Genomic DNA, 26,801 nt, shown 5'->3' on the forward strand with positions numbered 1-26,801 from the left:
TATACCTTAAATTTTTCTAGAAGCTCTAATGATATTCTCCAGCAGTACTGCTGAGGCTGAGGGTAGGGCTGGAAACCTTGGCTGGTAGTGTGCTCCGAAGGCCAGTTCGCAGAACTGGTGAATGAAATTCTAAATGTCAGGAAGGAATGAAGCCAAAAAATATTTAAAAAGCACATTAGGGCAAACATGAGTGACCCTGGCCTTCAATTTTTATTCCTGCGGCTCACTGCCCTGGAATTATTTGAGTTTTCAAGTATGTTAGGCCTTCGGGACACAGCTCCTAAATAAGATGCTATAACCCTGTGTATATGTGTGAGATTGTTTGACAAACATATCGACTCTCTAAGTCTATCTGCTTGTTCACCATTTTTCTGACCAGCTCCTAGCACCAGAGCCTGGTAGGGAGGGGAAAAAACCTTTTCCTCTACCCTCTTATGTTCCTTTACTGAGACCTGATGAATTAAACTGACCAAAGAAAGGTGACTAGGAGAAAAAGGTTTATTTTGTGTGCACATGGGAGCCTACAAAGGAAGTAACTGGCTCATTGAATGGTTAAAGACTTACGTAGCTAATTTAGTAGGAGAAAGGGAGGGGGTGAGAAAAGGTATTTTAGGGGAAGAATTTATGGCAGCCTTATTTCCCAGGAGGTCCTGCTTTTAGTCAGAAAAGGGAAGCTCTGAGAAAGCTTTTTTTCTTTATTTCCTTTTTTCTTTTTTTGCATCTGTTGACTCTCAAATGTCTTCAGCTTAAAAATAGTCTTTATGCCAAAGTGACATGTCTTGGGGTGGCATGTTCTGATCCCCTTCAACTGGAAGACACAGCATTTCCCCTATTTATTCGCTTCAGGGTCTTACTCTAAGTATATGGTCCATACCTTCTGTTGTCACCTCTTCTGTGCAGATGCCCTTGACCCTAAGTCCCATGACAGGATTAGAATGTGATGGGGGAGACCAACCAGATACTCAAAAACAACTGTAAGAGAGCAGACAATTCAGTACACTGCTGCTTCGGGATTTTGGGGGATGGTTTTTCCCAGGAATTCTCAATGCTCTGAAAAGCCAAGTTCCTCAGTTCGCTTGCCAGGGGCTGGGAGTGGGGTCTGGGATGCCTGCAGAAAACCTCTTAGCAGTTCTGCAAACGCTCCACAGGAAACTGGACTTGACTTCTAAAGCTGGCCCCGTTCCAGAGGACGTCACTCTCAGGACTTTTTTTTTTTTTTTCTTTCACAAAAGAACCTGTTCTTGTGGATGTGGAGGGGCCGGGCTGCGAGAAGAAACCCGCTTTGCCAGCTCCGGGCCTGTGCCGGAGCCCAAGGAGCAAGGTTGGCCGGTGGCCGGCCACGTCCACGTCCAAGGGCAGGAGGGGGCCGCCAGCCTCCCACTGGCCTCCTGCAGGACACAAGAAAGGCTTGGGGCAGGAACAGGGTGTGGAGGCCAAGTGCGAGGGCAGCGTTGGCCCTGAGGCAGAGCGTGGTCAGCCTGGCCGGACCTGGGGCTGGCTGATGATTAATGGGGAGTCTGCGGCTCCAGGGCCCTGGTGCACAGCCCGGCCTGTGACGTGAGCGACTTCCTGGTTACAGGTGAGAGCGGTCCGGATTCTCCGTGGCCGAGAGATTTGTTCCTGCGTTTCTGTGGGGAGAGCTGAGAGGCAGGAGAGGGGCCTTTGGGGACCGCAGTACCTTCGCTGAAGCCCCAACGGGCAGATCCACCTGTCACAGGTGAGACACCGCGTGGGCCTGGTGTGTGGCCAAAGGACTCCCCGCAGGTATCCGCTTCCTCCTGGGGAGCCCCTGGCTCAGCCCCTGGCAGGCCGCTTGCTGGTCTGGGGTGGGGGTGGAGGGGGAAGTGCTGGACAATCCAACACGTATCTGTTTCCCAAATTCCACAGAGTTAAAAATTGAAAGATCGGGCTGCTCTGCGAGCTTAGGAATTTGAGATGGTTTCTAATCAAGCTTCACAGGGAGCTGTTCTCCGAGTGTGTTGAAAGCCGAGACTCGCTGGAATTTGGAAGGTCTGGATTCAAAGGCTGGGAAATTCCTGGCACTCCCGTTATTGACTGGACAGACTTTAAATGCCATTTATTCTTCCCCAATGAGAGGCCTGACGGAAAGGAAATTGCTGTAAACCTCTGGAAGTTCTAAGACTCCCCACGCCTGGCAGGCAGGGCCAAGGCGCCTCCAAATACGGGGGCGCCCAGAGCTGGGGTACTGAGGTGGAGGAGGGACCCTGGTGCCTTTGTATGTGCACATCGAGGTTTGTGGAGAGCCCCTTGTGTGCATTTAAATTCCCTCCTGTCCTACCTGTTTTGGGGCTTAGGGTTTATGCTGATGCCTAAAAACAGGATGTCTGCAGCCTCTGGATTTTATGATTTCAAGCTTTTTCCAAAAACGCAGACATAAGGGTTTGTGTGTGTGGGTAAATAAGTGAAATGATCTCATCTGGCAACTTTCTTCCTGAGATAACCAGCTTGGTGGGTGCAGACGGGTCTCCTGAGTGTTTCTGCCTTGCCTGGAGAGTAGGAAGTGGTTATGATTTAAATCCTGTCTTGATGCAATTTTCAAAAATATTTTGATATGTTGTGTTAGTTTCAGGTGTACAGCAAAGTGAATCTGTTATACATATACAGATATCCACTCTTTTTAAGATTCTTTTCCCGTAGAGGTCATTACAGAGTATTGAGTAGAGCTCCCTGAGCTATACAGTAGGTCCCTATTAGTTATCTATTTTATATATGGTAGTGTGTATATGTCTATCCCAATCTCCCAATTTATCCCTCCCCCCAGGTAACCATACGTTTATTTTCTACATCTGTAACTCTGTTTCTGCTTCAATGCAATTTAGTAAGATTTAAGATTTTTGAAAGACTTTGCAGTTTTTCAACTAAAAGTAGATAATCCAAGTCTTCTGTAACAAGATGAATGAGAAGTAAAATCTCAAACTACTCCATAGAGATATGAACTTGCAAATTACCTGGCAAACCTTCCTTTAATTAAAGCAAACTGTCGGAGTTCAGTTACAACTTAGAATCAATCTGTTGACAGTTCCTTCCTGTACACACCCTTCAAAAAATACTGTCCCCTCAAGATCCACGTCTGGGTTCCTGTAGCACTCGGGGTGTTCCTACATGCCCCCGCCCAGGGGGTTCTGCTGGGCTCTTAGAAATGGACTCGTTCTGTCACACACAGAATACGCGAGTTAAGTCATCTGGTGCTAGTCTGCAGCCTGGCTCACTAGACAATCAGTGACTAGAAGCCTTTCCTAGTGGACCTTGAGCTTATGCTGCAGTTTCAGTAATGCTGGGTCCGCACTTCACATCTATTGCTTTCAGGAAAATGTGTGATTTTTATAACTCGGCAGCTCAATCTCTCCTCCATCCTCCTCTTGAGCCTAGATTTCTAGGTGACTCGTAGAGCGATTGACTGGTCCTCTTGTGTTCATCGAACCTTGAAAATTAGTAAATGGTTTATTTGGCGCTTGGTAATTTGGGATCTTGGATCCATCTGGGAAGGCCATGATTTCAGTTTGGTTTGTGTTCAGCTGCTGGACAGCTTGGTATCAAGGCGTATTTGTAGGGATTTACTGAGTCTTTTTTAGATGATGTCAGGAGCTGAGTTGCTTGGTGGGAAGGTCCTGCAGCACAGATGCTGGGACTCTTCTATTACACACACGAGCAGTTATGGTTTACTATACAGGCTGAATTTTGCTTTCCAAAGACATCAGAAAACGGGGATGGAAACCCCACGTTCCTGCTCGTGAGCTGTGAGCACCCCGTGCTGCACTTACATGTAAAGTGGGGTCACGGGCCGGGCATCCCGCTCCCTCACCCCCACTCTATTGGATTCAGCAGCTTGTATGAGGTGCTCTCTGAGGGAGCAGGCGAGGCAGCTCTTACCTGTGTCTATTTCAGTTATTGTATTTCGGCTTGTGGGTTGTGGTGGCCTATGTTCTCTTAGAGACGACGATATGGAGCCCGGGGGTGTGTGGCAGCTCATCGCGGAATCCTGCATGGGCTCGCTTAGGGAACCCGCTGCCCCCTGATTTGGGGGGAAGGGATGCATCCCTACCAGCGGAGCTGTGAAATCCACGTGGAGGCCAAAGCCAAAGTGAAAACTCCCCACAGCTCGGGTCTCTGTGCTAAGGATGTGTGAAATAAAGAAACCCCTTCCTGGGTGGAGGAGCCGGCGTTTTTGTAGACAGTTCATGATGTGTTCAGTGGGAGATTTAACTTACGTGCTCTAAGCAGCGCTGGTGGCCTCCCCGGATAGGCCTGTCCCAAGGAGAAGGAAAAAAAAAAAGCAGGGATGGAGAGTGAGCCAGAGGGTTATCAAAGAGCAAAGGAAGGGCCGAGAGATGAACATGACAGGATCCCTGGGTGCTGCCAAGGGGCCAGGAAGGCCTTACTTGGCCTACCCTGACCTCTCTCCTGTCCCAGCCCCAGAGCCCCCTCTACGGTTCCCCAAACGTGCCAGGCACGGTCCCACCCCAGGGTCTTTGCACCTGCTGTTTTGCCTGGGAAGCTCTTCTGTACATACCCGTGTGCCGGTCGCCTCACCGCCTTCCCTGTTCACTGGGCACCTTCCTGGGGGCCTTTCTTTGACCTCTGCGTTCGAAGCACCAGCCAGCCCACCAAACACACATCCCCTCACACACACTGCTCTCTTCTATTTGTCTCCATACCTCTTACCACTTAATAAGCTTGTGATCTAGTCCCTCCTTTTGCTGTCTGTCTTCCCTTTTGCTAATGTACACTTGTTGTGAGTAGGATTTTTTTTCTCAATGATTAAAGCATCCCGATTGAAGTGAGTAGCAGTATGCCCACGCTCAGACCTTTCGGTTAGTGATTCTGTGGTCGTGGTACAGCACGTGCTTCCCACGACTTACACATGGGCTTGGGAGGAAGATCGTTGAATACACTGATTCTCACACAGGAGCATCTACAGGAATCTGTACAATGTTTAACTTCAGGCAGATTTCTGAGCTTGCCCCCCAAAGCTTCTAATCCAGCAGGTCTGGGGTGGGCCCGAGAATTTGCTTTTCTAACAAGTTCCAAGATGAGGCTGGTGCCACTGGCCAGGCTGACTTATCTCTCCAGGGAAACACACGAGCTGGGAGGGTCCCCATGCGCCTCTGGATGGAGACAGGCTGTGACCTGCCCGCTTTGCTTTCCCAGGTGTGGAGGAGCATGCGAGATGCGGGCCGCTGCCGAGGCATCCTGGCCGCGCTGGTCGTCCTGGCTGGGCTGGCAGGTAGGGACCGCGGAGCTGGCTGGCACGCTCCCGGGCATCCACCCGGAGTGGGCGGGAGGGGCTCGGAGGAGGCCACGGGGGCGCGTGGCTGCCAGCAGGTTCTGCCTTAGGCTCTTCCTGTTGGGTCCCCTCCACCCCACCCCCTCCATTTCCTGCTGCGCCGACCTCACTCCGGAAGGGTCCTTCAGGTGTGCAGGAGCCCACCAGTCCTCCTCCAGGGGTCCCTGCTTGGGTACCTTCCCAAGTTCATTGCTCTTGTTGAAGCATCCCATTCCCCCGCCTGGATATTCTCCCCTTCCATTTCTACCTAGTCTTCGAGGAAGACCTGACTTGGGCGTCACCTCCTCCCTGAAGCCTTCCTGGCCTTGCAGTTTTCTGGGTGATAACCCCACATCTCCCATTGTTGGCAGAGTGAGGGGCCCATTGCCTGTGAGACTTCCCAGTCCTCCCGACAGTCCCTCCTCATCCTGGAACTTTCCCAGAGTATCAGTGGGAACAGATTCCAGGTGCCCCAGACCAGGGTCTCTGGCTCAGATTCCGCGTTGCAGGAGATGGAGTGTGCAGACCCCCGGGTGCTTAGGGTAACAGGAGTTTGTATGCCAGCTTTCTTTTGACTATGTCTTGTCTTGATTTCATGGCTTCTGTCTGGTGTGATGTCTTGTTTTCCTAGGTAGGTTTTAAAGTCCTCAGGGTATTCTTACTTCAGGGATTTCAAGGCGCTGTATTGAAGAATAATATACATACGGAAAAGTGCACAAGTCATAAAGGTACAGCTTGATGAAATTTTACAAACTGAGCACCTTTGTGTCTCAACGATGAGCCCAAGAACACTTCACAAATGCTTTCTTCAGCCCCTCCCCCCCTCAAAGTGATCATTATTCTGACTTTTAGTTGCGTAGATAAGTTTTGCTTGCTTTATACTTGACACACCTATAAACTCTGTTTCAGACGGCTAGATAATAGGTTTTTTTCTTTTTTTTTTGACTCCATCCACGACAGCTTGAAAAAATAAAACAGAATAAAATAGTATAGGAATGATCAGAGTGTGTGAGGTGCAGTAAGGACTGTCTTACAAAGTTTGGTTTTGGGTGTGTTTACACATTAAGACAAGGGACCCAGGCTGTGGTGTTAACATGTATTTAGGGGCAAAGATGTCTGGAAGCCCGTGCCTTCTAGTACGTGGTGCTAAGCGTTTAGTAGGTGCTTGATAAGCATTTGTTTGCAGGGTGGAGAGGAAAACATTTTCCCTGCTTGTGTAGGGACTCATGCGGTTAGCAAACCAGGCTCAGCACACATTTTAGGGATACGGCTCCAACGTGGCTGTCTCAGCCACGGCGGTAAAAATCTCTTCCGGCAGCTTAGTGGGAAACTGATGAACTCTGCGTCTACAATTTTTCTGAGCTATTTTTCCTGAAGTACTGTTTTGAAGGCAGGGATGGCTTGGGTTGAGGTCTGGAGATAGCTATTCCGGGAGGGGAGAGGATTATGGGTAATCCTAGAGCCCTTTGGGGGATGGGGTCCATTGCAAAAGCCTGAACTCCTAGGATGCTTCATCATGGAAAGTGTCGGGTAGAGACACCTCCAATGGCTTTGAAGAGCTGAGGACAACCTCCACGTGCCCGCAAAGGACTCCTGCCAGCCCTCACCTGTCCACCTTGCTCCTAGTGTGATGGGTTATTTGTTCACTCGGTGAATATTCACTGGGATCTTCTTACATGCCATTTAGGTGCAGGCACTGGGATGAGCAAAACCAGGCGCAGTCTCTGCTAACAAAGAGCTTAGACGTCAATTGATAGAAAAATCAATACAAAATCACCACCATGACAATTGCTTCACTCATCCGAAAGTCTGTTATGGATAATTTGACCTGCACAGGGTGGTCTGGGAAGGCTTCCTGAGGAGGAGACGACTTGGCTGGGAGCTGAGGAGTAAGCGAGACTAGTTCTTCAGGCAGTCACTGCCTGTGCAAAGGCCCTGGGGCCAGAAAGAGTTGGTGAGTTGGATAAATTGAAGATGGTCTGGTGGGCAGAGTTTGGGGCAAAATGAAGTTGGAGAGTACGTTGATGTGAGACTAAGAAGGGTCTTAAGGTATGGTAGTGTTAAGGGTGATCTGGTCTGTATCCTAAAGGATGGAAATATTTTAAACGAAGTCTGGGGTGTTGGGGTGGGAGGTTGGAAAGGGTACCTGGTCACATAGGCATGTTGAGAAGACCCATCTGGCTGCCCCGTGGACAGCGCAGTCTTGGGTGATGGCGGTGGCACAGCGGTGGTGGTGGCATCTCCTGCTATGGTCAGCAGGACATGGGGGGCAGCTCTGATACACCTCGGGACCCCCTCCCTCACTTGCCAGTTTCCTTCTGATGCTCCCAGCCCCCGATGTGTTTTGACTACCATTTTCTCCATCGGAACTGTCTTACCTGGGCACTTCCCTTCTACTGCCCTCTGCTTTATTTCCCTTTCTCCCTTCTGCTTTTAATTGTCTGCTTGTCTGTTCATTTCCAATGTTAAGTAAGGGATGGGAGCAGGTGAGGGGTCTACATGTGCAGGAGGGAAGCTGGAGAAGAAGTAAGTGGAAGAGTAGAGGGGTTAGTGGGTGCAGACCCTCTGTGCCCCACATGCCAGGGAGACACCTGGCTGCTACTCCAGGGAGCTGAGAAGAAGCAGTTGCAGAAGAATGGTACTTATGTTTAGGATCTATCTGCAGAGGATTGGGAGGGGCCGGGCATCTGGCCCACATGCTACCGTGTGAGTGATTTCAGTTTTGCAGCTGTTAGGGCACAATGAGTAGAAGAGAACCTTCTCAGTCCTGGGTGGCAGCCAGCCATTTACACGGAGATGCCTGGTGGAGCGGGATTTGCAAGGCAGGAGGAAAGCAAGGGGGGGCGGGGCTGAAGCCCTGGAATTGGAGGGTGTTGGCATGAATGAGCATCTTGCAAGTTGATCATCTCCTGCAAGGGAGGACCCGGTGTTGGGTGATCACCGTAGCTGGTGGCCGAGGTGGGTGCGGGGACACTCATCGTTCCCGTGGCTCTGCCCCTGGTTTGGCCCTTTGCTCTACAAAGTGAAAGGGAGAGCAAAGGGGAAAGCGGACTGTTTGATGAAAGGTCTTATTTACAATTTTCTCATATTTGTCCTGTGTGGGGCAAGTTACACACACCACAGCTGATAGGATGCAGGTGAGAGAGCAGTGAGATTCCGGGGCCTCACATTACTGGAAATAGAGCTTCTGAGTCACGAGGCAGAGCTGGAGGGGAGTTTACTCATGGTGGCAGCAAGGATCGCAGGCAACGACGTCAGGGGAGTTTAGTGATTAGGATTTGATGCCGCCTGTTTAATTTAAAGGCCAAGTTCAAAGTGGAAGAGTTTCCATTTGGTCCAGGTCCCTCCCAAGCTCCCACCTCCTGAGCTGCACAGTAAGGTCTGTACCTGGTGCATTCTTTCTCCTATGTGCAGTCCGCAGGGAATTTAAAGACTGGCTTGGAGTGAACAGTGTTTTGGAGTGAATAACCTACCCGGCACCAGGAAGTGATGGAACCAGGGTTTCAGATGCTTTGCTTATCCTGCTGGAGTGTCCTGGACGGAGCAGCTGGCCGGGCAAGCCCTGGTCTCACCGTCCCTGTGCTCCCAGCACCCAGACCCATGGGCTGTGTTCAACCTACTCCCATGGACCCGAGTCCGAGATGGGAAAGATGTTGTTATTACAATGTGGAGTATGAGGACACGTCTCGTCTTTTCTTCCTCGGGGTGTAGATTTGGCTGTTTCTTTCCTTTGAGCTTTTTATTTAAAGATGCAATTCAGGGCTCGTGGAAAGAGCCAAGTTGGCACAGAGGCTGTGGCTTCCCTGGGGAATCATTTCTGCCTTCCCTTCTTCAGGCTTTTTCCCCTTTTTTAAAAATCCCGGATCAGAGTGATCCTTGGATCAGAAAGATGTGCCCAAGGGTAAGGGAGAATACCCAATTTGAGTGGTTATTAAGGGTCATACTTTCTCTCTCTTTCTATCATGCCCAGAGGCAAAACAAAGAATAGTGATCATGTTTACCCCCAAACAGGATTAGTCCTAGTTAATTCTGACCTTCCCTCAGTTCTGCCTCTTTGGAGCCTGGGATCTCCTAGTTGACCCAGTCTTACAGGTCTCAGAGACACTGTACACCCCATTCTCTCCCATTGACCTGGCCCTGCTGTGGGCACCATCCCTGCAGTGCATTCTGGGTACTCAGGTGAGTGTCAATGTGTTAATGCATGTCTGGTGGGGAGGTTCCTTCCCAGAAGTCTTTCAGGTGGTAATTAGATTCTTCTAGAACCTGCCTTACAACTTGACCTTATAAGATTGGAAGGAAAGAGGGGCTGCAGTTATTTGGGGGCACCCAGTGTGGATGGGGGCTGCCTGGTAGACCTGCAGGTTCATATCGCTCCGGAAGGTGATAGAAACATGTAGTCTTTTTTTTTTTTTTAAGATTTTTTTGATGTGGGCCATTTTTAAAGTCTTTATTGAATTTGTTACCATATTGCTTCTGTTTTATGTTTTGGTTTTTTTGGCCGTGAGGCATGTGGGATCTTAGCTCTCGACCAGGGATTGAACCTGTACACCCTGCATTGGAAGGTGAAATCTTAACCACTGGACAGCCAGGGAAGTCCCTGGAACATGTAGTCTTACTGATGGTGGCAGACATGGCTGCCAAGAGTGTGGGCTGTTGGGGGGTCTTTTTACTATAATCTCTGAGTGAGATCAGAGGGCAAAGAGTGGGAAAGAGGGAAAATTCAGAGTGGGAAGGACTGAGTTTGTGTCTCAGCCCCACCACTGTGATCACAGGTCCTGAGGCGTTGCTGGTCTTGGTTTCCTCAGCATTAAAATGTAAGAGGTAACAGATGAGAAATCTTGGAGATTATCAATTGCTCTGTAAGTTCTACTTTGAATTATTATTACAAACATGGGAAAGTCTAGGAAAACTCTGACCACCCATTTGCTCTTCTGGGGTGATAAGAAAATCAGTCCTAAATGGCCGAAAGATTTCTTGAGTTCTTCAGGCCCAGAACACACTCCATCTTGAGTGTTTCTGACTGAGTTCCCATGAGCTGGAGAGGTCTTGATGCCCTCCTTGGGGAAGGCCAGTTAGGAGTTGTCATTCCAGTTAAAACCAGTGTCAGAGTGCATCTGGTGAGGAAAAGGTAGAACGTTGTGAGAAGTCTGAAGGAAACATTTTACTTTCCTCTATGATTTTCTTGGTTTGTGTTGTACGTCACATAGTAGTGACTGCTTACTGAGTGCTTGAGGGTCATGTTAAGGGCTTTATGTGGATCGTCTCATGTGGTTCTTAAAACTAGTTGCTGTGGTACTTTTAACCAACCTTGGGTCCACTTGCGCAACACGTGGTCAAGCCAGTCTACTGACATGAGGTTGTGGTGAAGGAAGGTGTAGCGTTTATTCCAAGCACCAAACAAGGAAAACAGGCAGCTAATGCTCAAAAGACCCAGACTCCCTGATAGCTTTCAGGGAAGGGCTTTAAAAGGCAGTGTGAGGGAGGGGGTCATGGGGCTCATGAACAGCTCTTGGACATTCTTCTGGTTAGTTAGTGGAGAGATAACAGGGTAGTATTTCAGGAGTTAACATCATCAGCCTTCTGGTTCCAACTGGTCTGGAGTCTATGTGCTTGTGGTCAGCATGCACTTAACTTCTTTCACCTGGTGGGGGTTTCAGTATCTGCAAAACAGCTCAAGAATATGGCTCAGGATATTATCTGTAGCCCTGGAGGAGGAGCTAAGTGTCCTTGACTTTGTTTTATGGCTAAACTATTATTATTTTGTCTTGTTTGACTGTTTTCCTTTTTTAATGCATTTTCTCACTTCTCTGGTTAAATTTGCTATTTGGAACTCAGGGAAGGTCTAAGAGGTTAAAGTTTTTATACAAACAAGAGGCAAGAGGGATAGGGGAGGGGAAGGCCTGTCTCTGGGAAGGCCCTGTAGCATTCTGCTGGGTTTCAGTACTAGTGTCCCTGTTGTGCAGTGAGGGGAGTGGTCAAGGAGAAGTGTGAAAACTTTCCCAGTGAGGCAAGACTCTGGAGTTCACAGTATTATGCTCTAGAACTACCTGCCCACCCGCTGGAGTTTTAAACACAACATTAGATGCTCTAAGACTCTCTACGAGGCTGCCAAATGCATCCCCCCAGTGTTGTCATTGAGGGATCCCACTCTCCTGCATCCTTTACATCCCCACAGGGTTCTCCTTGAGGGGTCGCATTCTCCTACATCCTTCTATGTGTTTTCCCTCTCTGTGTCTCCCCCACGTGTCTCTTCTCGTCCTTAGGAAGTGGGGTGTGGCATTAGTGACAGTTCCATCCTAAGGGTGCAGGGGGCATGCAGTGGACCATGGTCACGGCAACCTGGGGTCTCCACCCTCTATGCAAAGAGCAGCTTCTTTCCACTTCCCCCTTTGAGCCTTGGGATCTCCTCTGAGGTGGAAATCACATGTCCTTCCCACTTCACTGGGAGGAAAATTCTCACTTCATGGTGAGGCTGAAAAACTTGCCCGAAGTCACAGAGCTAGGCTAGTGGTCGCTCTCTGGACAGGCTGGGGTCAGATACTTAAGGTAACATCCCGCAGGAGGTGGAGGAGGGACACTGCTCCCTCCAGTCCCAATCCCACTGGGAGTTCCGTGGACTGTGGACTGGGGAGAGGGCCATGGAAAGGAGGGCATGGGTGTGGCTTCCTGTCCACTGGAAGCTCCTGAGCTACTGGGAGACCTGGTACTGAGACCAGTAGGACATGGAATCTGAGCCACGGGATGGTCACCCCGTGGCCACAACTGGTACACAGAAGTGCTGCATTGTACAGTCGACTTCTGTAGTCATCCCCTCACCACCTTGAAAAATTGGTTGTCTTTTAGCTTGTGGATCCAGCAATGAAATCATAGAGGGTCCCAAGAACGTCACGGCGCTGAAGGGCTCGGAGGCTCGCTTCAACTGCACCATCTCGCAGGGCTGGAAGCTCATCATGTGGGCTCTGAAAGGCACGGTGGTTCTGAGCATCACACCCACGGAGCCCATCATCACCAACGACCGCTTCACCACCATGAGTTATGAAGAGGGCGGTAACTTCATCTCTGAGATGATAATCCACGATGTACAACTCAGTGATGCAGGGCAAATCAAATGCAGCCTCCAGAACAGTGACCGGGATGGATCTGCCTTTCTTTCTGTCCAAGGTGTGTATGCAGGTGACTCCAATGGGAGCATTTGGAGTTCACTGGGTTAAATGTCGGGGGGCTGGAAGGGACCTTCTGAAGTTCATGTCGTATATGGGGACATATAGGGTCGCAATTCAGTTGGTGCTATGCTTAGAATTATTCTGAACTGATGGATATTTTGTTACTTATCACCATGCTCCCTCCCCCTCTCCCTTCTTCCTGGCCTTCCTTCCTTCTTTCATATGTGGACTTGCCTTCAGCTGGTATGCTTAGAGCTATTCTGAACTGACTAGTGTTTGTTGTTTTTAGGTGTTTATTTCTCTCCTCCCATCCTCACTGACTGTCTTTCTACTTTCTTTCTTTCTGCTTCTCTCCCTTTCCTCTTCCTTTTCCTTCCTTTCCCTTTTCTTTCCTTTTTTTCTTATTAAGACTATTAAAGACAGCTTTTATCACTTTTTCATCTGACCAATTTCAGTACTAATAACTTTTCTGGAAGTACATCCCGGAATTCTGGGGCCAGTTGCAGTCACTTGTCTTTGATTTAGAGAGAGAGTTGACGATCATTGCTCTTTTTCTAGCTTTTCGTATACTTGACTCTATTTTTTTGCCTGACATCATTTATCAACTTTGAATCATGCTTTAACTTTTTCCTCTTTCCAGCTGAATTTTCCTAATCTATTACTCTTCCTGCCCACAGTGGTTCTTATAATCAAAGGTGTGTGTTCACTAAGCCCTACCAAGTCTTTTAGAGAAAATAAAAGAGTAAACAAAATTTATAATAATGGATAACTTATTTTTCCTTTTATCATTTATTCATTTTCATCATAGGGCCGTTGTGGAATCAAAGGTAATTTTCAGGTGCTGAAGATTATGCTACTTAGTGAAAAAAAAAAAAGGATACAAGGATTCAGAACATCTTTATCAAAGTTTAATCATTTTGCATTCCTTAAAAATGTAATTATGTACTATTTGTAGATGCACTGGAGCTTTTAGAGTTCCTGATTTCTATAGCAGCATTTCTTTTAACAGACTACATTGTGTCTTTGAAATTTTTTCTTATGCCTGTTTATTAGTTTGTTTAGGAGAAATTTCCAATGATTTGGTCTATATTCATATTGCTATCAAATCAAATTTGATAACGTTTGGTGGAGTTACATGTCTACTTATTTCTACTTGCATTTTTTAATTTAGTCAAATTGTTGTATCTTTACTTTTATGTGTCTTTAATTTTGTGTGGTTTCATTAGGGGCACAATGATATTCTCTAAATAAGTGATTCTGTGAAGCTACCTGGATTATTGGCTTAGTTTGCATGACCAAATTATTATTCTAATAATTTGTGGTATAAAGGAAAGAACACAGGACAAAGAACCAAAGATATGAGTTCTGGTTTTGTTTTCATCAGTTACCTACCTTGGTGACTCCTGAAATGGCTCAATTTCTTTATCTTTGAAGTGAGGATAAGGCTCCCCTGCCCACATCACAGGTTTACTATGAGGATCGGATGGAACAATGACTAAGGATGGTTTGAAGACTCCAAAGCCCTGTCTGTTTCAAGTTACTGCAAATGAAGCTGGTGGGGCAGAGAGGTCTAGTGGTAAATAGCACAGAGGTGGGAGCCTGACTGCCAGGTTCAAGTTCCAGCTTTATCACTGACTAACTGTGTGACCTTGGACATGTTACTTAATGACCTTGTGTCCTAGTTTGCTCATCATAGGGCATTTGTGGGATCAAATGAGTAGGTCTATATAAAGCCTTTAGAACAGGACCTGGTTCATAGCAATGCCCATAAAGTCATTTGCTATTATCTGTTGCATTCCCAGTAGGAGCATGCCATTGTGTTAGGCATTTAAGGGGCACTCAAGGTGAATGCAATAAGACACAGTCCTGCTCTCAAGAATCTTACAAGAAGAGTAGATAATGCAAGTGCATGAATGACAGTGGTGCAATGTAGATGCTGGCAAGTGCAAAGAGAGGGAGACAAGGTAAGGTTCAAATTGGGAAGGGAGATGAGAGACTTAGTGAAGGCTTCTAGGATGACTCCACAGAGCAGGTGCCATATGAGATGTGCCTTGAAGGTCTGTAGATAACAGGCAAAGTGGGGAAGCAAGAGGGGAGGAGGGCACCCCTGGATCAAGGAAACAGGGTTAAAGGCATGACTTATTATTGCTATGCTTACGGCATATCAGATTCATAAATCCATGTGGTTTTATAGCATCTTTCCCAAGATGCAACTATGAAGTTGTCTGAATACCCCTAATATGCATTTTAAAAAAATTAATTAATTAATTAATTTTGGGCTGTGTTGGGTGCTCGTTTCTGTCTGAGGGCTTTCTCTAGTTGCAGCAAGCGGGAGACACTCTTCATCACGGTGCACGGGCCTCTCACTATCGCGGCCTCTCTTGTTGCGGAGCACAGGCTCCAGACGCGCAGGCTCAGTAGTTGTGGCTCACGGGCCTAGTTGCTCCGCGGCATGTGGGATCTTCCCAGACCAGGGCTCGAACCCGTGTCCCCTGCATTGGCGGGCAGATTCTCAACCACTGCGCCACCAGGGAAGCCCCCCAACATGCATTTTTAAATGTTGGTAATTACTGTAGCTTTTGGTTTTAACACAGATGGAAGAACAAGAATCTAGGGAAGTTAAAGTCTTCCTCAAGGTCACGTGGAAGGAACCCATAGATCGAGACAGAACTCCATCCATTTACCCTGGTTGCACTGGGCTGAATGGCACTTTGCTCTTAGAGAAACAGAAGTTCTCTGAGCAACAGGGTCTCTTCAAGGGAAAAGAGCCATGAAAAAAGAGGAAGCATCCAGTTTATTCTGAAAGTGAATTTTCTAAAGTTTGTTTTTTTCTTCCCATATATCCACAAGAAAAAGAAAGAGAACTTATATAACTCCATGTTGAGTCATCCAAAATCTACGTGAATATTCTAGCCATCACCCTGTGTAAAGTGCTTGTCATGCCACTGGATGACCTTTGTGAACGCCAGTGGGAAAGGTGGATCACAAAGGCTTCAGATTGCTGTATTTTTGCCCATACACCAATTAATCACACACCAAACTCTAGATCTCTTGTGTTTTGAAGTCCACTAAGCCTTGAGTTCAAGATCAACTGTTACTAAATGAAGCAATACCAGCCCCCTACCCCCAGTTTCTGTCATCTTAAACCTCTCCATCAATGAAACAATGTATGAACTAAAAAGAATAAACACAAGATCCTGTAGTCTGAGGGGACAAATCTGTTCCCTTTTCACTGCTGCGTTTACAGTAATCCTTGAAATAGCTAAGGTGCTTTACTTGCTCCAAGACATTATTCAAGAAAGGAATAACTGGAAATTAACATTTCAGAGTAAGAAGAGCTTTCAGAGCTGATCCAGCTCAGTCTAGCCTGGAAACTCCCAGGCAACCCCTAGATTCTTTCAGGGTGGTCTCTGTGGTCATGACTGTTTCCATGGTAATACTAAGATTTTAGTTGCCTTTCTCACTCACTGTCATGAGTGTACAGGGATTTTCCCACTGTACATTGGAAGGTCTGCCTAACTCAGTGGACCGGCGTTTTCCAGATGACTGATGTACAATGATACAAAATCGTGCAAGGGTAAAAAAGATCCATTCAAAATGCCATCTGGAGCAATGGATTCTAATGTAATGGCATGAAAGTGCCTTAATACGGTTTCAGTTTCCACAGTGTAACTAACCATTAGGCAACCACTGCTTGTCAAGTTTTGGTGTATCAGTAGTATCAAAGAATATCCATGATTATCTGAAAAGCTTCCTAACCATTCCAACCATATATCCGTGTGAAGTCAGATTTTCTTCATATACTCCAAAGAAGGCAATATATCGCAACAGAATGAAGGCAGAAGCAGATATGAGAGTCCAGCCAGATGTTAAAGAGATTTGCATGAATAGAACACATGTCATCTAATTTATTTGGGGTTAAAAATAAAGATATTTTTCATAAAAATATGTTAATCCATATTAACAGGTAATAGGTTATTCATGTTATTTTAAAACAAATGTTTGAAAAGAATACGCAAATATTTAATTCTTATTTCAAATATGGAAAATATTGATAGAACCCACGTAAATCAAAGGTCTTTGGAGTCCTCAGCGGTGTTTAAGAGTATAAAAGTTACTGAAACCAAAATGTTTGAAAACCACTGATCTTGTTAAATCATCTTGTTCACTAGGTAGTAAACAGAGAGCCTGAACATTTCAGTGACTTACCCACGGTGACGGCAAGTTTGTGGGAAAGCCGATATCGAGAACAGATCTTTTGATTCTTAGTCCAGTGTTCTTTCCATTATATTACATGGCAGGGAGTTTTAGGGCATTTTAATCTGAATGTTTCACTGTCTATGTAGTTCGCTAACGCTGTGTTTTTACCGGGGCCCATCCTCAGGTTATTTTAGTAACATTAGCAATACAGGTGCTATTTTCAGATGGGTCATTTACAGTGTGAGCCCTGGCACATGCAAGCGTGTCTTTACTAAAAACTTTAAAATAATTGATCTAAGTAATATATTCTGATACAGAATTTAAGGTAGTTATTTCTATAATTAGATTAGATTAGATTTTTCTTTAATTTGTACCTAGAAAAATATTTTAAGGCAATATCATAGGAAATTATCCTTAAAAATGTGACTCAAAAATAAAATGAATCTGACTGACCAAAGGCCAGGAGAGACTTGCTTCCCATGAAACTTTGAGATGTGTTCTCCTTACGATGAAAAGAATGTAAAGGTTGTTTCCCGTTTTACTTTGGCTCCTAGGGCAGCCCAGGGCAAGTTTGCAACTCCACTGCAGACGTTGTGCAGCCCTCCATGGTGGGCACATCCGCCCTCTCTTTCCCATGTAATTTATATTCCCTTGGATCCTGATTTTTATTTATTCATTTTCTCTGGAATCTATGTTTTCTCATGAGCCACCTCCCCTTCTTCTGTGAACCTGACAGGTATAAGTTAAATACACAGATCAAACCTGATCTGAAGGAAAATTTTAAAGACATCTATCACCGAGAAGCATGATCATTCCTTCCAAACATTTCTCTTTTCTTCTTTAGTTATGGGGCGGTTGTTCATTCCTGAAGGCAGTCTAGTAGTCATGGAGGATAAGCCTTGTAATGTGACTTGCCGCGCCTTGGGCTGGACCCCACTCCCACGTCTTTCCTGGGAGATTGGGGTTCCGGTGAGCCATTCGAGCTATTACTCCGTCCGGGAGCCTGAGGACCTTCAAAGTGCAGTGAGCGTTCTGGCTCTGACGCCGCAGGGCAATGGCACTGTGACGTGTGTGGCTGAGATGAAGCGGCTGCATGTCCACGAGTCTGTAACTGTAAATCTTACTGTGGTTCAGCCTCCCTTGGGTAAGTGAAGACTTTTTGCTTTATACAAAGTGGATTATTATTGCATGCTTTACATTTTGTATGTTGTGCTGCTTAATCAGTGTCGCACGGTGATCTTGATCTCAGGTGGGGATGGTAATGGAGACAAATGACTTGTGTCAGCTTCATGACCTTGTAATTTCACTTTTAAAACTCCGTCTTCAAGTGCTTCTCTCTTTTCTACTTACATATGGAAACCATTGAGAATCTTGACAACTACTTATAAAATAGCATCAAGTTCAGATGTAAAAACTTGAATTCAATGTTTTTCTCTAGCTTTCACTCATTGTTCCTGTCTGATCCCATCCCCTGGGCCAAGAAAGTGAGCTCTTTCAGTATCTGAGGAGGTCATGCACGTTCTCAAGGATTCCTTCCAATCTTAGTGGGATTAGAAGAGCTCAATTTTTTACCCAGCAAATCCACAGTGTATCTCAAAGTACCAGGTCTATGTTTTTTTTCTTTTTTTTTTTTAACTTCACAAAATGACATAAGTTTAAAGTTTAGATCCTGAAGAAAATCTGTTGCAGGGTCCTTGGGAAACACCAAACTGACCAAACCTTCATGGGGCCTCTGAACCTGCTTGACCCCTAAGGCCACCTGGGCCAACTAGAAAGCACAGGGGCGGGGGCTGAGTTTCATGCCTTTATTTTACAAAAGAGGAAAGGAAGGGAGGCCCAGAGAAGGACTATACTCCATTCCAGGTCTTATGCTGATGGCACAAAGGGATCCCAAAGCCAGGAGGAACTTCTCCCTTGGTCCAAAACTCTTCCCACTATGAAAACACTTCTACTTAGATCTTCCAAAGTTTGGAATAAAGTTACAGCCACAGCAAGATTAATAATAACAATAATAAAAATAAAAAAACAGTACTACATAGCTCTTATTAAGTAAAGATGCATTTTTTTACCCCAAACTCAGTGTTTCACTTTATTTTTTAAAAAAAATTTATTGGACTATACTTGATTTAAAATGTTGTGTTAGTTTCTGCTGTACAGCAAAGTGAACCAGTTATACATGTACATATATCTACTCTTTAAAGACGCTGTTTTAAGCAGTTCTCAAATGTTAACCAAATTACACAACGTTCTTATGAGTGGATGCGGTGGTTATTCCTGATGTAAAGATGAGGCGACAGAGACACAGTGTTTGGAACTTGCCCACGTTGATAGTCGATGGCAGAGGTGGCCTCGCCAGTGTGTCTCCAGAATCTGCTCACCCGTCCCCTCTGCCCTCCCCCTGGGGGCAGCCCTGGAGGGTTTGTGAGTGTCCTGGGGCTGCTGTAACCTCAGACTGGGGACTTAAACAACAGACATGGTTTCTCTCACAGCTGTGGAGGCTAAGAGTCCAAGATCAAGGTGTGGGCAGTGTTGGTTCCTTCTGAAGACCCATCTGTTCCAAGCTTCTCCCCCAGCTTCTGGTGGTTGGCTGGCAATCTTTGGTGTCCCTTGGCTTGTAGACCCTGCATCACCTGATCTTCGCCTTCATCTTCACATGATGTTCTCCCTGTGTGGGTGGCTCGTGTCCATATTTCCTTTTTTTTAATAAGGACCCCAGTCATATTGGATCAGGGGCCACCCTATGACCTCATCTTAACTAAATTCCATCGGCAACAACCCTGTTTCCAAATAAGGTCACCTTCTGAGGCACCAGGAGTTAGTATTTTAACAAATGAATTTTGGGGACAGACAATTCACCGCATAAGAGATTATGTCTCTGTGAACCTGTAAAAAGCCATTTAGAGCCTAAGCTGTGGTTAGCGCCAGTCATCCTGAGCTTTGCACGGCAGGGATTGATCCCCGCTGCAGTACCATCACAAGCTTGCACTCCTGATGTCTGGCCCTTGTCTCCAACTCAGATGTCTCCAGAGACCAGGCAGACAACAGAAATTAAAGCATGAGTGAATCCACATGTCAGGTAGAAGACAGAGTGCAGGGGCCTGCTGGGAACCAAACAGCATCCCCATCGACACGGAGCAGCTGTACAGGCACCAGCTGGTTGTTGCCATTAGGAATGGGGACTCAGCCTGCCAGAGCTTTGACCTGGTTCTGGTGAATATCAGTGTCTTTGAGGGTAAAGGACACAGAAATCTGTGTTTTCTTTGGTTTTAAGTCGAGGTTAACTTATTTCAGCTTATTAAATTCAAAGGATTTTAGCTGATTTCCTACCAAGACTGTATATGAAGATGAAGCTAGAATTCAAACCTAGCTTGCTTTCTTATTATTTTGGACAATCAAAAAACCTTTAGAAAAGTTGGTGCAAGAATAGGACAATGAATACCAATGTATCTTCACTTAGATACAACAGATGTTAACATTTTCTCATGTTTGCTTCTCTCTTAGCTTTTCTTTCCCTTCCTCTCTCTCTCCTTTCTTTCCTTCCTTTCTTCCTTCCTTCCTCCATCCTTCCCTCACTCCTTTTAAAATTTCTTTCTTTCTTTCCTTCTTCCTTCCTCCCTTCCTTCCTTCCTTCCTTCCTTCCTTTCTTCCTTTCTTTATCATTTGAGATTTAGTTGGAGATTTTATGACATTTTACCCCTAAATACCCCAGCATGTGTATCATAAGAACAAGGCCATTCTACATAGCCCCAATGTAGTTGGCAGTCAGGAAATTTAACATTGATACAATACTATTATACAATATTCAGTCCATATTCAAATTTCCCCTACTGTCCTTTCTAGATTTTTTTCCCCCAAACCAGTATCCAGGTAAAGGCCATGCGTTGCCTTTGGCTGTCAGGTCTTCTTCTGTCTCCTTTAACGTCCAGCGGTTCCCCCACTTTTTGTCTTTCCCAATATAAACATCTTTGAAGGATCCAGACCATTTTTGCAAGATACCCTTCAATATGGATTTGTCTGAATTTTCCCAACATACTTTGACTGAGGTTAAATATTTTTGGCAAGACATGGGTAATGTCATGTGGGCATGTGATGCCAATTTTCTCTATTATTGGTAATAAGTTTGATCATTTGGGTAAGGTGGTGTCCCCCAGATTTCTCCATTGTAAAGGTGCCTTTTTGGCCTTTATAATTAATATCCGATCTACAAGTACTGTGTGATTATCTTGTTTCTTGACTGTCTATCACATAATAACATTTGCATTCATGGATAAGTCATTGCCTGAATCCCTTATTTCTATAGTGGTTGTAAAAGAGAGATTTTTCTGGTTCCATCATTTTTCTATATTTATTAGTTTGGCATTGTTCTGTAAAGAAGAGGCATTTCTTTTCTTCCTTTTCTTATTTTTTCAAAAAAATCTTTACAGTTTTAGTATGGACGCAGTTTTATCCAATACATTATGATTGATTTCCATCGTTACTCATTGTGATGCTCAGATTCCTCCAGATTCGGCCAGTGGGAATCCCTTCCAGCTGGCTCTGCTGTACTTCCGATGTGTCCCTCTTAGTTCTTTTTTTAGCACCTTTATTGGAGCATAATGGCTTTACAATGGTGTATTAGTTGCTGTTGTATAACAAAGTGAATCCGCTATATGTGTACATATATCCCCACATCTCCTTCCACTTGGCTCAGTAAGATGTTCCGAACTGTCTTCACCTTTCCCCTGTTCCAGCCTGGAATCAGCCAGCTCTCCAAGGAGCCAACCCAGCTTGCTTTTAAGCAATTTAACTATGACAAAGTATGGTCCAGGCTTTGAAAGGGAAGATTGAAAAAAGTTCCATTGGCACCAAATGGAATGGATTTGTTTAAACCACACACCTTAACAAGGTAATAATGCAGCGAAGAGCTCTGGTCTATGATGATGCCTCACAGAAATGGATTTGGTTATTAGCTTGCCTGCAAAGCTTCTCTTTTTAGGGGAAGGGCAAGGGACATTCGGTTTCCCGTGATGGGGTTTGATTCAGCTGAATTCTTCTTAGCCTGGGACCAGTGAAGTGAGTGGCCTTAATTATGGCAGCTGGAGTCACGACAGTTTCACAGAGGAGAGCCTTAGGGGTGTGTTGCAATGAGTCTGACTTTATTGGACTCATTTTGGAGAAGGGTAATTTGTTTCTAAATTATTCATCAAGATCGAGAGCAGCTGGTGGCTGGCTGCCTGTTGTGTGTTTTATGCAGGTTTTAGTATCTGAAAGCCTTGTTCCTGCCTTGGCTGGGAGAGCTGGCTTGTAGAAGCAAAGCCACGTTTACAAAGAGCTGAAGATGCACGAGGCTGTGCTTGTTCAAGCTTCTTCAGGAATCAGACAAAAGCATCAGTCCTGCCACTCATTCCTGAAAGTACAAGGAATTTGTGTTCATGTCCGGAATAATCCTTTCAAGTCCCTGAAAGAAGAATAATACTGGCAGCTTAGGAAGTCTAGTGAGTTCAAGCCAAAAGGCTGTATTACACACACTGATTCTTTAAAGAAAAGCATATTGAAAGGTCGCAGGCTAATTTTTTTTGAAAATTCTATTTTCTCCATTATAGAGGTAACACAGACTTGAAGCATCCCAGACGTACATACAACTAGAAGGTGAAGGCCCCCATCATGCCTACCATGAGCTAAGGTCCCTCAGTCCTCTGTCTGGTCGTCTGGATTGTTTTCTCTACATACTTACAAGTGTGTAGGCCGTGAATTGTGAAAGTGAAGTCATATTTTTCGGACACGTGAGCACCTTGTAGGCTGTGGTGATTCCTGGTATGATCTGAGTTTTGTGGGATGTCGTCATTTCGAGAGCAGACAAGAGTGGTGGGAGTGACCGTCCTGGTGGGAACTCTGGCACTAGCTGTGTGATGTTGGGCGAGTCACTGGCCTTCGGGGCTCAGTTTTCTTGCCCGTAAAACGAGGTGGGGAGGAGCAGAGGGCAGACGTTCCCTCTCCTTGGCTGCCTGTCAAGGGCGCTTTAACACGTTTGCTGATTCTCAGGCCCCACCCCAGAGGTTCTGACTTACTTGGTCTGTGTGGAGTCTGGGAATTGGCATTTAAAAAAAAAGCTCCCAGGGCTTCCCTGGTGGCACAGTGGTTGAGAGTCCACCTGCCGATGCAGGGGACATGGGTTCCTGACCTGGTCCGGGAAGATCCCACATGCCGCGGAGTGGCTGTGCCCGTGAGCCATGGCCGCTGAGCCTGTGCGTCCGGAGCCTGTGCTCTGCAACGGGAGAGGCCACAACAGGGAGAGGCCCGCGTACCACAAAAAAAATAAAATAAAAAAAATAAAAAAAAAATAAAGAAACGCTCCCAAATTACTGAGCAGTCAGGATCAGGGGTTACTGAAATGGAAACTCTCCAAGGCCCCACCTCCTGACCCAGCCTCATCAGGTACTACTATTCACAGTCTTGGACACCAGACAGCCTGGCCTCAACCCCCAGCTTGCCTACTTACTTGAGGTGTGACTTTACGCAAGTGAAAACCTCTCTGTGCCTCAGTTTTCTCATCTGGGAAACTGAGATAGTAATAATCCCTACCTTATAGGGTAGTTGTTATTGTGAGAAGTAAGTCGGTTAAAACACCGAGAGCACTTAGGACAGTCCCTGTCCCAGAGCCCACAGGACAGGAGAGTGAGCGATGGTTATCATTTATTTTATGGATTCAGAGATCTCCTGTGTCCCTTCTAGTCAGGAGCATGCTTTGCCCACGCTGGTGGTGACATTTTGTAGTCATCCAGTTGGTTTTGAGAAATTCTATGTGCCCTTTTAAAACTCTGAGCATTCCTGTGAGAGCATCTGGGAAATACTATTTTCCTTGTCTTCACAGATGGGAAAAAGACAAGCTCGGAGCTGAGATTAAAACCACACAGTAAATCCAGTCATGCAGCCCTTACGTGCATGTAGTGTGTGAAGGAACGTAGGGAGGAAGGCGAGCTGTGTTGACCCTGGAGATAACCTTCCTTAGTCACTATTTGTGGGTTCTCAGGTATAGTATACCTATCCTCGCCTGCAAATCTGCCATTCACCTTGAACCATCACACCCACACCCTTCAGTAAGGCTTGGTGTCCACCTAGATTCCCTGTTTCCTTTAAGACGTGGGCTGTAACTTCCCCAGAAGGATTCTTCCAGATTGGAGACCCAACACGGCAGAATAGAAAGACATGAGTGAGAGCCCCTGGGGCTTTTCTGCTCTGAGCGCCCTTGACCCTTTTATCGAGTCCTTATCCTGAGTGTCTTATCTGCATGACAAAGGGGTTGGGTCATGGATGAGATCATTCCAAGATTCTGTTTTCTGTCCACCGTCACGATTTTTGCTTTATCAATATATGACTATTGTTTCTTTTTCTTTCAACCCACTGTAAAGGTGCTCATTTAAAAATTAGCCTCATGCTAAACAAAAGTACCCATGATATATATGCGTGTGTGTACATATATGTAAGTACTCTATGATAAATTAAAAGTTATTATTAAAGTAAGGAAGGTTCTTCTGTGTAGCTCCAATCCTAAATTACATCTCTTCACAGTGCACACCCCACACTTTTCTCTGGGCTCCCCTGGAGTAGAGAGTTTTAGTCTTTCTTAGGTAGGAAGCTCCATGGGAAATTAGACACGCCCCCCCCCCCCCCCCCCCCCCGCCGTGGAAGCGAAGAATGAGCCCTATGGCTGCCATTTTGCTGAGAGCCTGGGGCTTTTAGGCGAGTGCAGGCATCACTTCATTGAACTTGGTGGTTGAATTAAGGGACACGAGAGGCAGGCAGGGCACAACATCACCCGCTCTCTTTCTTGATTCTGTCCCCAACCCCAGAGAGGTGGCCTCCCGTCCTTTAAACAGGCCCTCCCTGGGGATCGCTGGCTGCCTCTGTGCAAGATCAGAGGAAAGTTGTTATGCCAAGGCTCAGATGACAGAAGCTGGCATGCGGAGAGCTTTCTCCAGCAGCGGAGGAAACACCCCTGACAGAGAGGGTCTGAGGAGGTCAACAGTGTGTTGACTTTTTCCAGTAAGAATTTCAAGCCTGTCTTTTGGACCTTGAGCCAGACCTTAATGTTTAACCCCAGCTGGCTCCCTTTTACTATGAGAGCTCCTATGATTTGCAAACTTCAGTGTGTAAAAGAGTTCAACAGACCGAATTAAAATGACCACGGCCATCCTGAACACGTGTGCTGGACTTCACAGCGTTCTGCACGTTGACCCCCATCTCTCGAGTCTCTGAACAGCCTGGTGGGGTGAGAATGGTTACCGATGAGTGAGCCCAAGGCCGAAGGGCGCACAGGGACACGGTGGCCGTGAGATTTGATTGGTTCCACTGACGCAAAGCCCAAAGGACTCTGTCAGTCAGGAAGCTTCCACAGAGTGGTCTGATTGTGAATATCCTAAATGCAGTTCTGGGCTTAATAATTTTATCATCACATCAGAGAGAGGGAGAATATAGGGGTGCCCTGTAAGGTGGCAGGTTGCTTGGGCAGTGCTTACATTTTGGCTGCATTTGGGGATCCTCAAAGTGTGGGTCGCCAACCACCTGCATCAGAATCCCCTGGGGTACCAATTCCAGACCCCTGACTCAGCATCACGGGAGGTGGGCTCTGAATCCGTGTGCACAATAGACATTCCAGGAGATGCTTGGGATTCTGTCTTCTGTGGAGCGAGGGGATGAGCCATATTCCTCTCTGGATGTGAAGGGTCTGGCTTGTTTTGTTGTTTTTGGACCATATACTATATTTTATTTTATTTTTATTTTTAAAAATTGAAGTAGAGTTGATTTACCATGTTGTGTTACTTTCAGTTGTACAGCAAAGTGATTCAGCTATATATATACCTATATATGTATATATATATTCTTTTTCAGATCCTTTTTCCCTTGTAGATTATTACAAAATATTGAGTATAGTTCCCTGTGCTATACAGTAAGTTCTTGTTCTTTATTTTATATACAGGAGTGTGTATATGTTAATCCCAGTCTCCCAATTTAGGGACTGGCTTGTTTTAAAGTTGCATGTATGGGACATGGGAAGGGTATAATCCTGTTCCTTCCCCCTTCATTTTTTTTGGAGGGTAACTCTTTTCTTATCTCTATCAGTCCCAGCTCGCCTCAGAAAAATGGTGACTGATGCGGAGATAGATGGCATTAGTTCTGACTTTTCTAAAGTCCTGTAATTCTTGTCTCAGCATCTTAATATGGGAGAAAGGTGAGTCCTAGGTCTGGCTCAGAGGCAGCTGACTGCCTGGTGTACAGATTTCTCCATGTAGAGTTAGAAGGAAATTCAGCCTCTTTTATCTGTCCATCCATCCATCTATCCATCCATCTATCAATTCATTTGTTCAAGGTGTCCAGTATGTGCCAGATGCTTGGAGTATAAGGAAAATAAGACACAGTCCTTGTGGGGACTAAGTCTAATTTACATAGGAGCAGAAATGTAAGAAGAATGGACCTGAGAGTGGTCAATTTCATAGACATTTAAGATGGCGTCGAATGTGAGATGTTAAAAAAAAGAAGGAAATGTAAAAACCATTGTAGGTAATGCAGACAAGCCTTGCACAAAGGGCAAAAGACAAATATCTTTTTATATTACATAGTTCTTCAAAACACAGAGTTCCCTGGATCTTAGCACTTGCTTTGAGATAAGCCTGTGGATTACTCTGCAGTAGGATCCTAGCTCGCCCATGAATCAGCAACCAGATGTCGACACCAGAACATTACTGATCATCTCTAACCATTCCTGCAACTTATTCTGAGAATGTAACTTTGAAACTATGATTTCAAAGAAAACTCTAAGTAAGAACATCCAAGAGACATTTTCCAGCTATATCTCTAGTTCCAAAGTGCGGGAATGCCGTTGATTTAAAAGCAAACCCTATCTTCCTTCATAGGAAGTCTGCTGTTTTAATACTTTTCTAATGACTAGCATCTAATAAAATAGCACAAATTTACACTGAGGTGCTACCCACGCACTCAGGGTAGAGTGACAGACTTTCTTGAATAGCAATTCACATTTAAGCTGACCAACGTACATGTGGTTTGACTTCAACGTGGTTCAGTAGAAGAAGTGAAATGCTGGATGAGGGCTGTCTGGAACACGCGTGCAGTTCCCACAGCCCATGCCTAGGCGGCGTGGTCCCACAGGACTCCCTGAT

At 45.8% G+C, this 26,801-nt stretch overlaps 1 protein-coding gene across 3 annotated transcripts in view; it reads left to right on the top strand.

The window, feature by feature from the left end:
- The first annotated feature begins 1,413 nt into the window (after positions 1-1,413).
- IGSF5 (immunoglobulin superfamily member 5) overlaps positions 1,414-26,801 on the top strand; it is a 43,163-nt gene continuing 17,775 nt past the window's right edge. Inside the window, exons 1-4 of one of the 3 annotated variants that reach the window (XM_082654258.1) lie at positions 1,414-1,579; positions 5,170-5,245; positions 12,128-12,445; positions 17,492-17,791. In XM_082654258.1, the coding sequence (XP_082510384.1) occupies positions 5,182-5,245; positions 12,128-12,445; positions 17,492-17,791 (682 nt within the window). In that variant the 5' untranslated portion in view covers positions 1,414-1,579; positions 5,170-5,181. Of the gene's footprint in view, positions 1,580-1,613; positions 1,718-5,169; positions 5,246-12,127; positions 12,446-17,491; positions 17,792-26,801 lie in introns of those variants that run through there. The other 2 variants (XM_082654257.1, XM_082654259.1) reach the window with 2 other exon arrangements.

The sequence above is a fragment of the Grampus griseus genome, assembly GCF_964374135.1.
Source record: "Grampus griseus genome assembly, chromosome: 5".
Lineage (NCBI taxonomy): Eukaryota > Metazoa > Chordata > Mammalia > Artiodactyla > Delphinidae > Grampus > Grampus griseus.